The sequence below is a fragment of the Lichenostomus cassidix genome, unplaced genomic scaffold (assembly GCF_008360975.1).
Source record: "Lichenostomus cassidix isolate B80296 unplaced genomic scaffold, HeHo_3.0 HiC_scaffold_33, whole genome shotgun sequence".
NCBI classification, from domain to species: domain Eukaryota; kingdom Metazoa; phylum Chordata; class Aves; order Passeriformes; family Meliphagidae; genus Lichenostomus; species Lichenostomus cassidix.
Genome location: NW_028147632.1, coordinates 96,475 through 113,828, shown reverse-complemented (window position 1 = coordinate 113,828; position 17,354 = coordinate 96,475). Strand labels below are relative to the sequence as shown.

Below are 17,354 nucleotides of genomic sequence, written 5' to 3'. Positions count from 1 at the left end.
ATTACAAAAGAAACAACTCTATCTTGTGTCAAACTGCTGTTTCTGCTGGCAGCGCTGTTGGTTAGTTCTGGTTCGTTGCTGAAGCTGTCAATCATTTCCTCATCTTTGGGGAGGTATAGAGTTTAGGGTTTCACCACAGATGTCACAGCTGGGGCAGTGAAGGAGGCGTGGATGGCTCGCGGCTCCGCCCACCGGGGCACCCTCTGGAACTTCCGCTCTGGTTGTCATTCGGCCGGAAGCCACGGTTGGAGTAACTTCCGGTAGGAGCCTCCTTTGTGTGGCGTGCCGGAGGGTAGGGGCCGCCGCTGCTCCGGGGTCACTGGTCACTTTCCGTTTGTTCTTTTTGTTTCTGCAAGCTTCTGTACTGTGAGTATCTTTGTTACAGCGGGAACACCAAGTTTTTTCATTGCAGATCTTTTTTATATGTTCCCCACTCCCACATCGGTAACATCGGAATGATTTCTGGTTACTCTGTTTCTTTACCCGCGATATCGGAGCTCGTTCTAACAAAATATTCAGTTGTTCTGGCAAAAGTCCAACAGTGACTCTCTCAAACAAAGCAGCTAAGATGTTTTTCGTTGTAACATTACCATACTCTGTAATACATTGAGACAGGAACAGATTTTTCATCCAATCGAGCAACTTTGAATTCTCAGCTATCAGCAGTCTCTCCCCCCCCCTCCCTGGCGGGGGGGGTTTCCCTGGCAGCTGTGCCGCGGCTGCCGAAGTATTACGCATATCAAAAGCGGCACAGTAATTCACAGGCTTTTCTCTGCTTAACGCGGGTACTATGTCCTGCGCCGTGAGCCAGGCAAGGTTTTGCTCTGTGGCATGTATTTGTAAGCAGGCTACAACTTTGCTCCATGGTTTGCCAAGCTTTCTTGCAAGTTTATCACAGTCCAAAAGCAAAACAGCTCCATAATTCAACCATTCTGTTACACTGAATACTGTAATAGGATTTGTAAAAAATCCATAAGCTTGTCCCACCACTATCAGACCCATTAAGTGTGATAGGGCAGTTTTACCGAGTCCGTGCTTTTCTAAAAAGCATAACAATAAAATTTGGGCTACCTCTGATTCCATTTTGGGTCCAGCTGGTTTTCAGGGTCCTGGTCAACACCGTCTAAGCACTCGATCGAGGCTCGCAATTGCCAGAGTTGTGCAGTTTACCGAAGTATAGCCCCTCACGGTAGGCAGGTATTATTTCACCTGTGTCTTCCGACCTTTCCCAATTCGGGCAAAGACTCGACACGCTGAGGCCGCACTCACCAGCACCTATCCGTTCGCGCTGCTCTCAGAAGCAGGGTCGTAAAACTCCGTTGTCAGGGTCCGTAGTCGTTGGTTGTAAATCCTGCTGCTCCGTATCACGTCGGAGGTCACCATTTAACGAGACGCGGCGCGAGGGAAGCTCACGGCACTCTCAATATGAGATATAAAGTAAGCTCTATTTTATTTCACTAAACGAGAGACTTATATACTGTTACAGAAGTTTCTATTCATAGATACACACGCACACCTGCAGCTGTTCTCACACACCCAGGGATCCTCCTGCTAACTCTCTAATTCTTTTCTCATAACACTCCTGACTCCTAATCTTTCTCATGGCATTCTTCCCACAGAACATTTTCAGGCAAACAACTACTGCAGCTTGTCAGAATTTTACTGAGGCCTGGGAATACTGAAACCTTGCTCAGCCCTGTTCGGTTAGCATGAGTTTTGCTGGAAAACTGCGTTTTCCAACACCCCACAAGCCCCTTGGAACCCCCGGGGCTGTGCTGGCCCTGTCTGGATGCCAGGAGCCATCAAAACTGCTCTGTCCCTGCCCTCTGCAACTGGACAGGGAGAGGAAATACAAGGAAAGGCCCAGGAGTTGAGAGAAGAACTGGGAGAGATGCCGCCTCAAGCACTGGCACAGGCAAAAGGCAAAACAGACCCAGCCTGGAGAGAGGGATTGAATCAACCAGATCACAGCAGGACAAGGAGAAGGGAAAGAAATCTCTCCAACACCTTCCACCCACCAAACAGGGATCACTTGGAACAGGCAGGTCGTTCCCCCCTCCCCTCTCTCCTTCTGCTTCATGGCGGAATACAGATAACTCCGGTGGGGTCAGAAGCCCAGCAGGAGGTTATCTCTTGACACCCAAAGGTCTGAGACCTCTAACCTTGAATTCATATTTTTGTATGGAGAGAGTATCTGGAGAGAGAAACAAAGAAATGAATATGTGACCAAAAGACACGCTTTTACAACTATAAAAAACATACAAAATATCCCAAAGGCAGAAGTTTTCTTATACACACTCTGAAGATGTGCAAAGAGCTTCTTCCTGGAGTCTGGACACAGACTCTGTGGTTACTTTCCTGGGAACTGAGTGAAAGGATTCCAAGGTATGCTTTACCACCAATTGGCTGGGTAAGATACATTTGGTTCCTAAATTAGATTATTCTTGCTGGCTGTTAATAAGAATAGGTACCTTTTAATGCTTTGCAGTTTTAGCTACTCATAGTTTTGCAATGATTTTATTCCTGTGTAGTATGTAGTTTGTCCTAAGTTTTATGTCTGTCAATTTCTGTGTCTAATAAATGATAATTTATATCATACTAGACTTAACTGGCCATTATTAAAAGCACTTGCAAACAAGACCAGGTCTTGGGATGCTGGCCACCCTAATAAGAGTTACTGCCTGTTGCTAGAGGCCTGAGAAAATGGCAGAAATTCATCTAAACTCCTGTCTCCCATTCATAACAGGGGGTCACCAGGGCTGTGCCCAACAAGGGTCACTGGGGATCATCCAAAGTGGATCTTCCCATAGGGAATGGGGTTGGAGCAGCACACGAAGCTCTTCCCACACTCGGGGTACTCGCAGAGCTTCCCTTACTGGTGGCTCTGTTGCTGTGAGGTCAAATGAGAGCTCCTGGAGAAGCTCTTCCCACACTTGGGACACTCGTAGGGCCCCTCCCTGGTGTGGAGTTGCCGGTGGGTGATGAGGTTGAAGTTGCATTTGAAGCCCTTCTGACAGGGCAGTGGAAGGGCCTCTCCCCTGTGTGTGTTGGCAGATGCTTGATGAGATTCGAGCTCCTCAGAAACCTCTTCCCACACTTGGGACATTCATAAGGCCTGTCCCTAGTATGGATTCTGGTGTTCCATGAGGTGGCAGATCTGGATGAAGCTCTTCCCACATTCCAAGCACTCATAGGGCCTTTCTCTGGTGTGGATGCACTAGTGGATGACAAACTGAGCTCCACCTGAAGTTCTTCCCACATTCCAAGCATGTGAATGGCTGCAATCTGGCGTGGAGCATCTTGCGCTTGATGAGGTTGGAGCTCCGGCTGAAGATCTTTCCACTCTCCCCACACTCATAAGGCCTTTCCCCAGCGTGGATCCTCTGATGTTGCCTAAGGTGGGAGCTCGTGGTGAAGCTCTTCCCACATTCCAAGTACATGTAAGGCTTCTCCCCACCATGAGGCTTCCCTCCCAGCTCCAAGCTCCGGCTGAATCTCCAGCCACCGTCTTCCTGGCGCAGGGAGGCTCTTTCCTCCTTGAAGCTCCCTGGGCTGGATTTGTAGCCCCTCCTTGCAGCGGATCTCTGGGGCTTTTCCTCCTCCTCCATCCAGCCTCGCCTTGGGAATAACAAATGCTGGTTTGGGGGTAGAAACAAGGGCTGAGTTCTTTGGGTTGGGGGTTGCTCCTGCCCAAATCCATCTTGTGTTGGCTTTGCATGGCCTGGTTTTTGGTAGTGGGGGTGGGGGGCGGGGGGGCGGGGCACAAAGATAGTTTCTGTGAGAAGCTGCTAGAAGCTTCCACCACATCCAGCAGAGCCATCTCTGATGGCTCTGAAGATGGACATGCTGCTGGCTAAGCCTGGGCCAATTAGAGATAGTGGTAATGCCTCTATGATAACAGATTTAAGAAGAAATCAAAACAGAGGTGGTGGAGCAGTTTTAATTCCAGCCAGAGAAGAGGAGGAGGTGAGAAGATGTGAGGGAACAACGTGGAGACACCAAGGGCACTGAAGAAGCGGGGGAGGAGGTGTTCCAGGCACCAGAGCCGAGATTCCTCTGCAGCCTGTGGTGATGACCATGGTGAGGCAGCTGTCCCCCTGCAGCCCATGGGGATCCACAGGGGATGCAGGGATCCACAGGGGATGCAGAGATCCACTCGAAGCTCATGGGGGTGGTGCCCAGGCCGGAATGGGTGGATGCCTGGAAGAGGCTGTGATCCACTGGGAGACCTGGTGGAGAGAGGCGGCCCTGCTTCCAGGCTGGAACAGCCTGTCCTTAGAAGACTGCACCCCATGGATGAGTGACCCCCGCTGCAGCAGTTTTGGGAGGACTGCTGCTCATGACATTGGAGCCATGCTGGAGAAGTTAGTGAAGAACTGTCTCCCGTGGGAAGGGACCCCAAGGCCTCACAGGGGAACAATTCCTCTCTCTGAGCCAAGCAGGAAAAAACCTTGGGTGACGAACTGACCAAAGCCCCACTCCCTGTCTCCCTGCGCTGTCATTTGGAAGGAGGGAGCAGTTGGGGGAAGAAAAGGTGCTTTTAAGGGCTTATTTTCCTTCTCATAATCCTGCTCTGATTTTGTTAGTGATAAAATCACTTAATATGTATATATCGAGCCTGTTTTGCTCTTGGAGTGTTTTCTCGGGGTCCCTTAACTCATGAACCCTTTGTTAAATTTTCTCTCCTCTGCCCACCTGTAACAGGGGAGAGTGACTGAGTAGCTTGTTGTCGGTGCCTGGTGTTTGTCCAGTGTCAAACCAGGGCACCATCTCAGGAAGTCACCGGGGGTTTTGTGTCCATAAAAACTTCGAAAGAAGCAAGATTCAGCCCCAAAAACTCTGCCCATGAGCTCCCCATCTCTGATCTCCAGACACTTTGGTGTTTTGCAAGTCCCCCTTCCCTAGTGTGATGGGGGACTCGTGACTCCTGGGCACCCCCTCTCCAGGATCTCGCTTAGGGATTATCCGGGGATCCCACATTCCACCCCCCCCACCACCGCCGGGGCTCTGCCGGCAGCAAGCACCTGCCCCCCACCTCCTCCCTTTCCAGAGAACCCCAACCGATCAGGGAGACCCCATTATCCGCCCAAGGGGCAGTTGCGGCTTAGCTTTGGAGTTCCCCCAAGCTCTAAATATCCACCACCCCTTGCAAAAATAAACCCGCCAGGGACCCCTCAATATAACTGGGGCGAGCTTCCCCTCCCCGCTCACCTGCGGGATGCGGGGCGGGGGTGGGAGGAGGGCTATGATCCCGGGGCCGGGAATGCTGCAAACTCAGCTGGCGGTCCAGCCCAACTTTCTTCGTTTTCTTCGTCTTTCTCTTGTTTTTCCTGCCCCACCTTCTCCTCTCTCCGTCTTCTTCCTCCCGTTCCTCCTCCTTCCTAATCCCGCCTCATTCTCTCATCTCCGCCCCTTCTCCCGCTCTGTCCTCTTTCTCCCTCTCCCTCCATCCCAGCGTTCACCCTTGCCCCCCAAACCGCTACCACCTTCTCCCAAATCTTTCGCAGCCCACGGGAGGAGCCGGGATGCAGCCGGGGCAGGTCGGGCTGGGGCAGCGCTGGGCTCCGGGGCCATCCTGGGCGCTCCCCACGTGCCCTCTCCCTAAATTCCTCCGGCGGGGGGCACTAGGGGCGAGGGTGGGGAGCAGGTGGGGTCCGGGTGGGGAGCGCTGGGCGCTGCGGGTCTGCTGCCTCTCAAGGACCCCTCAGAGCGGGGTGACACAAGGGGGACACACAGGGGTCCCCATTCCCGATCCATCCCGGAGCCCGTCTGCCCCCCAATCACGGCCACCCCGCGGGGTCCCCCTAAATTCCTCCCCACTGCCCTCCAATAAACGGGACCGGGGCCAACTGGGAAACTTTATTGGGAACACTGGGAGAAGCCGAGCAAGGGCCAGAGGTACAGCAGGGCTGGGAGGGGAACACACGACTCCCCCCCAAAACCAGTGCGGGGACAGAGCGGGGGGTCCCGGCCGGGCCCGAGGCCACGGGGAGGGGCTGTGGCTGCTGGCGGCTCAGGAGCTCTGTGAGCAGAGAAGAGGGGATGACACCGGGCTGGGGGTCCCGGGAGGAGCACACACGCTCTGGGGGAGGGGGGATACAATCCCCAGGATCCCCTCTGCCTTCTTGCGCAGGTAGAAGCCGAGCCCCAGTGCCAGGAAGACGAAGCCCAACACGAAGCCCCCGATCCCCGTCAGCATCTTGCTGCGGGCAGTGTCCGGCAGCATCTCTGGGGGGTCCGCAGGGCTCAGGACCCCGCAAAACCTCTCACAGACCACCCCGTGATCTCCCAAACCCCCTCCCATTTGCTCCCACCTTTCCCGGGAGGCCCTGAAACCTCCTTCCAGCCCCAAACCAGGTCCCCCAGGACCTGCCAAAGCCCTTCCAATTCCTTTCAGGATCCCACAAGCTTCCTCCCAATTGCCACCCACCATCCCAGGACCCCCAAACCCTCTCCCAGTGCCTTCCCAGTCCCACAAGGACTCACCAAGAGTCCTCCCAGTCCCAGAACAACCAACCTCATTCCAACCCCTGCTTTTCCATCCCTAGTCTTACTCCAGCCCCTCCAGGCTCACTCAAACTCCCTGCCAGTTACACGTAGCAGCTTCAAACATCCTCCCAGTGTCCACCAGGACCGCCATAATCCCATCCCACCTTCCCCAACATCCTTCAAAACCCTTCTCAGCCCATCCAAACCCCTAAGCCTCTTTCCCAGTTACAGCCTGGCTCCCCTGAACTCTCTCCCAGTTACTTCCAGCACATCCAAATCCCCCTCCCAGCCCGCCCAGTCCCGCCCCCAATCCCCCTGGTGCTGTGGGGGTTGGGCTGTACCCCAGTGCCAGCTCAGGGGCTGCTCCAGGCTGATGTGCTCCACCTGGCAGTTGGAGGTGACTCCGCACCAGGGGGAGGTTTCCAGCAGCACCTGGAGTTGGTAGGTCCAGTCCCCATCGGGGACCAGGTCAGTGGTCATCACGTACCCCGAGAAGTCCTGTTGGCCCTCAAACCACCTCAGCTGCACCTGTACAGGGTGGAAATCCATCATGGAGCAGAGCAGGCAGCCGGGGCCGGGCTGAGTGCTCGAGGGCACCAGCAAGATGGACATGCAGGTGGGCACTGGGAGAGAGCAGGGATCTTCTCCCCATAAAGGGTGTCCCCCACAAACAGCCCCACATCACTTTCAAAGTGCAGGAGCTGATCCCAGTTGTAGATGAACCTCACCATGTACCTCACTCGGTCACTGCCATTACTGAAGTGACACTCGCTCCTAGAAAGCCACTGGAACACCCCTGTGTGTGCGGGCAGACAGGTCAGAGGGTGCCCCACCAGCAGCCTCTGGCACCCCACTGCAAGCCAAGATCCCCGCTCCGCAACCCCTGTGCCCCACAGCCGCCATGGGACTCTGCTTCCCGTGGTCCCAATTCTCCATTTCCACCCTTCTCCCTATTTTCCCGTTCATATCGCCCCCTCCCCCCCATTGCCAGCCACTCCTAGATAAATTTGGTGGTCCCAGTCCTGTCTTTTCCCCCTTTCCCATTCCTTTTTACATAATCCCCCCCCATCCTCAGCCCATCCCACTCCAGTTCTGGGATCCCACCCTTGCCCACCCTTTTCTCGTTTTCCCACAATCCTTCACCCTCTCCAGTGTCGCTGTTTGACCGCTAGCAGAGTGAAGAGATGAGTCCTTTCAGAGTGCTCAAAAGAACTACTTTATCAAATAATTAACAGATTTATATACACATCAGAAGGCTGTTCGGATTGGCCAACAATCATCCACCCCCCAGGGATTGATTGGCCCAGGCATTTAACCGCCTGTATCCAAAAGGCTGTTTCAATAACATGAAACTTTATTTAGAAAACATAGAAGAAGAGAAAAATTCCCGTGGGAAAGGTTTCTGTGCTGCCACACTCCAGCTCTTCCTTTTGGAGGTCCCCTCCTTCCCCAACTCAGTTTTGGGGTCCCACTACCCACCTTTTTCCTCTTCCCCCCCCGCTTAGCCATTGCGTCCAGCCCCTCCTGCTCACCCGAGAGCTCCGCGCCTGCAGCCAGGGTGGCTCCCAGCACCACCAGTGCCACTAGTACGGCTCCAGCTGCCGCCGCAGGCCCCATGACCAGCACCGGGCAGATACCGATAGCCCCAAAGCAGCCACTGGACTGGGAGCTCCAGTTCGGACCAGTGCAGGATCAGCAGTGCTGTAAGATCTGATTGGTTGAGGGCAGTTCAGGACACATTTTCGAGAGGGTCAGCCTGACATCTGATGAGTCTTCAACTCTTTGCACTCTGATTGGTTGCAGACCATTTAGGGTGTTTTTTGAAGGTCTGAGGGCTTTTAGGGAGGCCACAGCCCCGGGATGGGGTTTTTTGGGGAGTCCTTTGGGTGCTGGGTAGGTGGGAGCTCAGTTGTGCCCAGAAATGTGTCCCCAGGTATGCGGGATCTCAGGGTGTCCTAGGTTACAATATAAATGTATTTAAGTATTCTATTACCACCAGCTGTGGGCCATTAGCTGTTATCTCCTGCTATGACCCACCCCTGATAACAGACAATGGGCTATCAAGAAACCACAGCAGGATTCATGGACTTATCCCATTGTGAGATGCTCCACCCAGGAGGGAGAAGCTCAGCATTCCCACCTGGATATAACCTGGCCTTGGGACTGCCCAAGGCAGCCCTGTCTACTGGGTTCGCAGAGGACAAGAGCTACCACTGGACCTTCAGGTGGAGACCAGACCTTCACAGGATCACCGCTTCAACTGAACTACTTTATTTGGACTGCTACCACCACCCTAACCGGGTGTTAGGTTGTTTCTGACTTTGTCAGTGCTTTTCTTTGTATTATTTCACTTATTTTTAATTTTTCCTATTAAATTTTAATCCTGACTTGTGATCTCCCACTGGTTTGTTTTCAAACCAATACAGGTGTGGCCAGAAGGGCAGTGCTGAAAGGGTGGGAGGTGTGAATAGAATAAAATACAGAAAATAGGATAAAGGACAATAAAAGAGCCGCAACTCGGGCTTTCAGCAGCCCGTGTCACTAAAAGAGCTGCCCCGAGGAATTAGTGGGGCAGTAGAAGAGCTGAGAGCGCGATGGGCACTGCCCCGGGTCAGAAGAGCTGCCCCGAGGGGTCCCTGGCACCCGTCACTGAAAAACTGCACTGAGAGAGTGGCAAGCAGCGGCAGTGGTGAAAGAGCCGCACCGGAGGAGCGTGGGATGGGAGGTGGGAACGGAATAAAATAGAGAGAACAGAATAAAAAAAATAATAAAAAGCCCACACTGTTAGAGGTCGCTGGCTGCGACTGAATGCTTTGCCCAGAGGGACCATCAGGGCATCATGAAGGTGTGTCTGCTGCTCTTCTGGAGCCACCCCAAGGGCTGTCGGCCACTCCATGTCACTGAAACAGCTGCAGCCAGGGCAAGTTGGGGCTTCTGAAGCCACACAGGGCTCTCGGCCGTTCCGTGTCACTGAAGGAGCCGCAGCGAGGGACGGGCGGGGCCCGGCCCGGATCGACCCCCTCCAGCTGAGCGATGAGCAGCAACCCCGCGGGAGCGCGCCGGGACGCCGGAGCCGGGGAAGAGGCTTCGAGCGGCGGAGACGAGCGGAGTGTTCCCAAGCAGCTCCGCTCAGCTCTCGGGCACCGCGCTGGCACGGCAGCGCACTTTTCAATCCCAGCAGCCCCCACAGGCCGGGCCCCGCGGGTTGTGCTGCCGCCGCCTTGGCCCCACGGAGCCCAGAAACCGTGGAAAATCGTTCCCAGGCACTAAAAAAACTTTTCGTGAGCAGTGAAGGGCGCGGGAGGGTCCTTATGAAATCCCCTCCCGGGAACCGCCGGGCATTAGCACAGCTCCCGGGGCTGTGTCCCGGCACCGGCTGCCGCCACAGCACACGGGGCTGCCGCACTTGGGTATTAAACCCCACAAATTTGGGGAGGGACAGCCCTAGAAACGAGGACTTTGCCCTCGGGAGCTTGGAGCTGCATGCGGGTGATAAAGGATCCCCTGCACACACCGATGTCCCCAGCAGTGGCCCTGCTCTCCCCAAGAACTTGGTTGTTGTAGGATTTAATTCTGTAAGATTTGGTTATGAGGACCGGATGGAGACGAGAGCTCTCTGAAGTCAGGTTTTAGAGCATGGGGGTTTATTGTGAAAGAGCATGGGTGTAGGAGACCTGCCAGGGGCCGCAAGATGCAGCTTAAAGCAGGTCAGAGAGAGAGAGAGAGAGATGCAAGAGCCAAGAGCAAGAGCGCAAGCTGCCATTTACAACACAATAAATCATCTTCTGTGTTGAATATTCTAATTCTTATTAACCAATCTAGAACAAGCTACAAATCCTACAACATTTACATACAACCTATAAGAATCATCGCATTACCATACGGGGTTATATTTTAAACTCTAAAACCTGCATTTCGGACCCTCTGCCAAGCAGGCAGCGTCTGCTTTGACCCTTGGACCTGCCTGCTGGCAGAAGGTATTGTTTCATCAAGAAGGGGATTACTTTCAGTCGGCTATACCATTGTTTTCTAGCTGTTCAGTAACTTAGAGCTTGTTTTCAGCATCTTTTGCCAGGTAATCATAAAGGCAATTATATTACAAGGCTTTCCTATTTCATCTTCCCCAACAGGTTGTGTTTGGGAGAGGTAGAATGGCTGGGATGGGGTCTGGAATGAGACAGCCACATGTTGGGATGAAAAGGATGGGGGATCCTGTTACTGAAGGGGTTTTGGGGCACCCTCCAATCCTGAGGGATGTGTTACTGGGAGGAAGGACACACCTGGCTCAGACATTGGAGAGGGTCCCACAGCGAAGGATATATGGAGCCCGTATTATAGAAGATGCTGCTGCTTTCCACCAATTTTGGGGTTTTATAAACAACTTTGGGGCACTTCCCAGTCATTCTAGGAGGCGGAGGTGACCCCTTTTCTGGAAGGATCCTACTACTTTTCACCAATTTTGAGGGTTATAAATGGCTTGTGATTGACCCACTTTCATTTTGGGGGGTTGGAGTAACCCCGTGGCTGCAGCGATGGTTGAGGGTGGATTGTAACCCCCAATTTTGGGAGTTTATAAGAGGCTTATGGGGGTGAGCAGCTTGGGTCGGGTGTTCCTCCTGCCCAAGGCCATCTCAGGAAGTCACTGGGCATCTTATGTCCATAAAAACCCCCAAAACAAAATTCAGCCAAAAAAACCCCCAAACATTAAGATACAGCCCCAAAACTCCCAAAATAGTAGACTGAGCCAAAGCCCCCTCCAAAATATAAACATTTAGCCCCCCCAGAAAATCAAAGCACCCATAAACCTCAGAAACACCAAGATTCACCCCTGTGAAAATTGTGGATCCACCTCCCTCGTCACCTACTGGATGTGGGCAGGGCAATGCTTCAGGGGCTGGGGGGGCTGAAGACACAGGGAGTGGTGTAATCTTGGGGTGCCTCATCTTCCTACTCCTCCTTCTCCTATATCCCTACTCAGCCTCACACTCCTCTACCTCCTGCTACTCCTCCTCATTCTCCTGCATAATCCCACCTCCTTCTCCTGCCAGGCCCAGCACACACCTCTGGCCCCCTCTTTCCCCCAAACTCATCGCATCCCATGGGAGGAGCGGGATGGAGCTGGGGCAGGGTGGACTGTGGCAGTGCTGGGTTCTTGGCTGCTATCATCTGCACTTGACCCCCACCACAGCCGCCTGGGACAGCAGGGGGGTCTGCCCTGGGCACCCCCAGCTTCCCCCAGCCCAACTTCCCCTCACGGGAGGGGCTCAGGATTGGTGCAACTGGGGTCCAGGTGGGAAGCGCTGGGCGCTGTGGATCTGCCTGGCAACTGGTGAGTCATCAGCACCGTGCTGATCTGATCTGCTCGGCTGAGCGCTGCCTGAGGCTTGGGGCTGCAGCAAGGGTGGACATCCTGCTCCAGGGGGGATGTCCCACAAATGGCAGGACCCTCACAAGCCCCTGGGAACCCCCAGGGCTGAGCTGGCCCTGCCCAGATGCCAGGAGCCACCAAAGCCTGCCCTCTGCAACTTCTCAGGGAAAGGAAATACAAGGAAAAGCCCAGGAGTTGAGAGAAGGACCAGGAGAAATCCCACCCCTAGCACCAGCACAGGCACAACAGACCCAGCCTAGGGACAGTGAGTGAATTCATTCCCAACCAAATCAGAGCAGGACTAGGAAGAGGAAAAGCTATCTCTCCAACACCTTTCTCCCACCCAATGGGGATCACCCGGAATGGGGGTCACAAGGGCTGTGCCCAATGGGGATCACTGGGAATCATCCAATGTGGATCCTCCCATGGGGGATGGAGTTCGAGCAGCACACAAAGCTCTTCCTGCACTCAGAGCACTCGCAGGTCTTCCCTTACCAGTGGCTCCGCTGGTGTTGGGTCAAGTGACAGCTCCTGGAGAAGCTCTTACCACAATCGGAACACTTGTAGGGTCTCTCCCCAGTGTGGATGCGCCGGTGCCTAACGAGGTGGGAGTTTTCCTTGAAGCCCTTCCCACAGTCGGGGCAGCGGAAGGGCCTCTCCCCTGTGTGAATCCGCTGATGTGCAAGGAGATTGGAGCTGCTCTGAAACGTCTTCCCACATTCCCCACACTCATAGGGCCTCTCCCCAGTGTGTATCCGCCGATGCTTGATGAGGATGGAGTTGCGTGTGAAGCCCTTCCCACAGTCAGGGCAGCGGAAGGGCCTCTCCCCTGTGTGAATCCGCTCATGGAGGAGGAGACTAGAGGTCTTTGGAAACTTCTTTCCACAGTTGCGACACTCATAGGGCCTCTCCCCAGTGTGGACTCTCAGGTGCTGGATCAGGTCAGAGCTTGTGCTGAAGTTCTTCTCACATTCCCCACATTTGTAGGGCCGTTCCCCAGTGTGAATCCTCTGGTGCTGGATCAAATTGGCATTCCGGTTGAAGCTCTTCCCACATTCCCCACACTCATAGGGCTTTTTCCCAGTGTGAATGTTCTGGTGTTCCCTCAGGTGGGAGCTGTCTCTGAAGCCCTTCCCACATTCCCTGCATTCATAGGGCCATTCCCCAGTGTGGATGTTCTGGTGGCGGATCAGATGGGAGCTCTGGCTGAAGCTCTTCCCACATTCCAAGCACTTGTAGGGCTTCTCCCTCAGCTCCGATCTCTGGCTGGATCCCCACTCAACTTCCCGGCACAGCGAGGGTTTTTCCTCCCTGCAGCTCCCTGGGCTGGGTTTGCAGCCCCTCCTCGTGCGGGATATCCGGGGATTTTCCTCCTCCTCCATCCATCCACGCCTTGGCAATGACAAATCCTGGTTTGAGGGGATAAGCAAGGGGTGAGAGTCATGAGTTGGGCGTTCCGCCTGCCCAGGTCCATCTCTGGAAGTCACTGGGCATCTTGTAAAAATCTCCAAAAAAAGATTCAGTCCAAAAATCCCCAAAGACACAGCCCCTAACTCGCTAAACATCAAGATTTAGCCAAATAAACCTCAGAAACACCAAGGCCCCCTGAAAATCAGGGATCTCCTAGGTACCTAATGGATGGGTGGGGGTGGCTGCAGACACAGGGAGTGGTCAAACCTTGGGGTGCCTCCTCTTCCTGCTCCTCCTCCTCCTGTGTCCCTACTCTTCCTCACTCCTTCCTCCTGCTACTCCTCCTTCTAATGCATAATCCCACCTCCTTCTCCCATGTCCATCCCTCCTCCATTTCGTTCTTCAACCCTGCTCCTCCAGCCCTTCTCCTCCTCCCCCCAGGCCCAGCACCCACCCTTGGCCCCCTCTTCCCCCCAAACCCATCGCATCCCACGGGAGGAGCAGAGATGGAGCTGCGGTAGGTCTGGCAGTGGCAGCACTCGGCTCTCAGCTACTCCCGCCCGTACTCTGCCCCCGCCAGCACAGTGCCGGGGGGGGGGCCGGCCTGGGTGCTCCCCACCTCCCCCCCCCACATTCCCCTCGCGGGAGGCGCTGGGGGCGAGGGGGGGCCGCAGGTGGGGTGCTGCTCAGCCAAAGTCATGCTAAATTCCTGAACTTCGAGAAAAAGAACATTTAACAGAGTTATGAATATTGTATATTATATAAGAGGCGGGCTGCATATTAAGGGGGACATGAAGTAGGCGGATCGAGAAGTCTGTACTTTCCAAGTACCTCAGCCAGTGGGCAAAGGAACAGGGAGATGTGGCCGGGGAAGATTAGGATAAAAAAGAGGCTGCGTTTTAGAGACCACGTGGCAAATGCCCCATGGCCTCTCTCTTTTTTCATCAATAAAGTCACTTTTACACGACTCCTCTGTCTCCTGCGGGCACACAAACCTCTGGCCACGCGGATTTTCCCGCACACTGCCGCCGACAGCGCAGCCACCTCTGTCCTACCCACAGCAAGCGGGACGAGCCAGCGCTGCTCCGGCACCGCCTCCTGCTGAGGCAGCAGCGGCAAGGAGACCGCGGGCAGCCGCTCCTTCAGCGGCCTCAGGCCAGCGGCAACACGGCCTGAGGGACATGCGAGGGAGGGAGGGACATGGGAGAACGAAGCCGCCACAGCCCCCCTGCCGCCCCCTCCATCCCCTCCATCCGCCCGCAGCGAGCCCCGAGCCCCGGCACAAGCCAGCGCGGCTCCCACCTGCGCTGGGACAGCCTCTCCGAGCTCCGCCGCCGCTCCCGGGCCGCACACACGCTACCACTATGGCGCCGCTGCTGCCCCACTAAAGCCCTGCCTGCCTGGGGGCGACACCGGTGCCGGCCTTGTCCCCGCTGCCACCAATCAGCGTGTGAGATTCCAGAGTGACAGCACAGCCAGCCAACGGCAGCGAGGCGCGGGCTCTGCATCCGGCACAGCCCAAGCCCCGTCGCTCCAGGCACAATCCCGGCGTTGTGGCCGAAATTCTTTTTGGCTCCTCAGCCCTGCAATGTCCCAGCCCGGGCAGGAGGCCAAGGAACCGCTGCTGCCCTGAACCGGCGGGAGCTCGGTGTGACCTGGAGCTGAAGGTGCTGTGAGCTGTGGGTGAGGCCGGGATGGAACAGGGACTCCCCTGCAGCCCCGGCAAGAGCCCAGGTCGGAGCAGGGGATGCCTGAGAGAGGCCCTGAGCCCATGGGAAGCTCCTGCAGAGCCATGGAAGTGTCTCCTGGTGGGACTTGTGGGCCCGTGGGGGATCCCTGCTGGAGCAGCCTGTTCCTGAGGGATTGTGTCCCCTGGGAGGGACCCCAGGCTGGAGCAGGACAAAGATTCCTCTGCCTGAGGGAGAAGCAGTGATATGGCTTGACTGTGACCCCCATCCCCGGTGCTGCTGTGTGGGGAGGAGGGAATTGGGAATAAAGTGAAACCTGGGAAGGAGGGAATGGTGGGATGAAGGCATTTTCTTAGAATTTGCCTTACTTCCTATTCTCTTTATCTGCTTTGTTTGGTAATAAATTCAGTTAATTTCTCCAATTAATATATGTTATACCCGTTACCAGTGAGTGAACTCCCCCTGCCTTTATCCCAATGCTCCTAATGTGTTCTGTTCCTTGCCCAGGTTGAGGAGAATGACAGAGAGGTTTTCGAGGCACTGGGCAGTCAGACAGGCCCAGCCCACCACAATAATTGCTACAGTAATTCACTCCATCACAGCCTCATGGTGGGTTTGGCTGCCTGGGAGACTGTGAATTCACAGTACCAGAAGTTTCTGTCCACAAAGGAGACAGAGTAGTCCTGTAAAAGTAACTTTATTCATGAACAAAAGGAGACGAAATGGGGCATTTTCCCATGGGGTCTCTCCAATTGTTGGAGGGCACAGCCTCCTTTTTATCCTAATTTTCCCTTCCACATCTCCTTGTCCCTTTGCTCGTTGTCTGAGGTACTTGGAAGGTACAGACTTCCCATCCACCTACTGTATGTCCCCCCTTAGTACGTACCCCCCTGTATAACGTACGATACCTGACAATTAAAATTACCTTTAAGCTAACCCTGGGTGGGGAAGTTAATATTCATAGCTCTATTGAATTTTTGTTGTTCTTCTTGAAGTTCAAGAATTTAGCAGGACCTTGGCTGAGCAGCAGTCGGTGTCATTTCGTAACATTGTCTGAAATTGATGGTTTCTCCCATTACTTCCTTATCTGTAAGTCCCTGGCCCTATCTCCAAGCAGATTCACACCACCTGTTTGCAAAGCCCTATTAATCTTACTCTTTTCAAATGGGACTGGGGCGAACTGGGAAGCTTGGTTTGGAACACTAGGAGCAGCAGAGTGGGGGCAAAATGATGGGGGGATACATGACCCCTCCAAAATCAGCGCAGGGGCTGAGCAGGGGGTCCCGGCCAGGCCCGAGGCCACAGGGAGGGGCTGCGGCCGGCGGCGGCTTAGGAGCTCTGTGGGCAGAGAAAAGGGGGTGACACTGGGCTGGGTGTCCTGGGGGGAGCACAGCTGCTCGGGGGCAGGGGGGACACGACCCCCAGGACCACCCCTCACCTTCTTGCATAGGTAGAAGCTGAGCCCCAGCGCCAGGAAGACGAAGCCCCAATCCCCATCAGCATCTTGCTGCGGGCAGTGTCCGGTGGCATCTCTGGGCAGTCTGGGGGGGCCAGGACCCTGCAAAACCTCTCATAGATTCTCCAGGATTTCCCAAACCCCCTTCCAGTGGCCCCCAACAGACGCAGGATGCCCTGAAACCTCCTTCCACTCCCTACCATGCCTCCCCCAAGACAAACCAACCTCTTTCTCATCCCCTATAGGACCACACAACCCTCTCCCAGTTGCTCCCGGCATTTGAGGACTCCTCAAACCCTATCCCTGTCCCTTTCCATCCCCACCAAGACTCACCAACACTCCTCCCAGTTGATCTAAGCACACCCAATCTCTTTTCCAATCCAACTTTTCCATCCCCAGCCTCCTTCCAGCTCCTTCAGTCTCCCTCAAACTCTCTCCAGTTATCCCCAGCACCCTCAAACTTACTCCCAGTTTTCACCAATATCTGCCACACCCTCTCCCAACCCTCCCCAGAACCATTTAAAGCACTTCTCAGCCCTTCCAGGACCCCAGAACTCCTTTCCTACACTGTTCCAAGCCCTACCAGGACCCACCAACACCACTTCCAGTCAAACCCAGCTCCCTCCCACCTCCATTTTCCACCACCAACCTCCCTCAATCCCTCTAGGCTCCCTCAATCTCCTTTCCAGTTACTCCTACCAATCTCAGGCTCCCTCCCAGTTGCCAACAGCATGTGTCACACCCTCTCCCCATCTCTGTCACTGGCATCACCCAGGTACCCCCAAAACTCCCCCAGGACCCCTTAAACCCCCTGGGTCTCCCATCCTGGAATAAATGGGAGTGGTGTAACCATTTTGAGGGGAATTTTAGTGCAGACTGAAAAATGGGGATTCTTAAAGCAACAATGGTAGAGAGAACACCAAAAATTCACCCTGGAGGGCAA

The 17,354-nt window shown here is 54.7% G+C and overlaps 1 protein-coding gene and 1 pseudogene across 1 annotated transcript; both read right to left on the bottom strand.

Annotated features, from left to right (window-relative positions):
• Positions 1-1,756: 1,756 nt before the first annotated feature.
• LOC146421272 (uncharacterized) lies at positions 1,757-4,131 on the bottom strand (annotated as a pseudogene).
• Positions 4,132-7,681: 3,550 nt separating this feature from the next.
• LOC146421271 (uncharacterized) lies at positions 7,682-14,670 on the bottom strand. The gene is made up of 3 exons (XM_085047451.1): positions 14,570-14,670; positions 12,353-13,266; positions 7,682-8,444 (listed from the first exon to the last, which is right to left on the bottom strand). Exons 2-3 carry the CDS (start codon positions 13,237-13,239, stop codon positions 8,435-8,437), a joined length of 897 nt encoding a protein of 298 aa, XP_084903577.1. The 5' UTR covers positions 13,240-13,266; positions 14,570-14,670; the 3' UTR covers positions 7,682-8,434.
• Positions 14,671-17,354: the final 2,684 nt, after the last annotated feature.

What these genes read in the sequence shown, in the direction of transcription:
- LOC146421271 (XM_085047451.1), bottom strand. Translation starts at nt 13,239, where the DNA reads ATGGAGGAGGAGGAAAATCCCCGGATATCCCGCACGAGGAGGGGCTGC.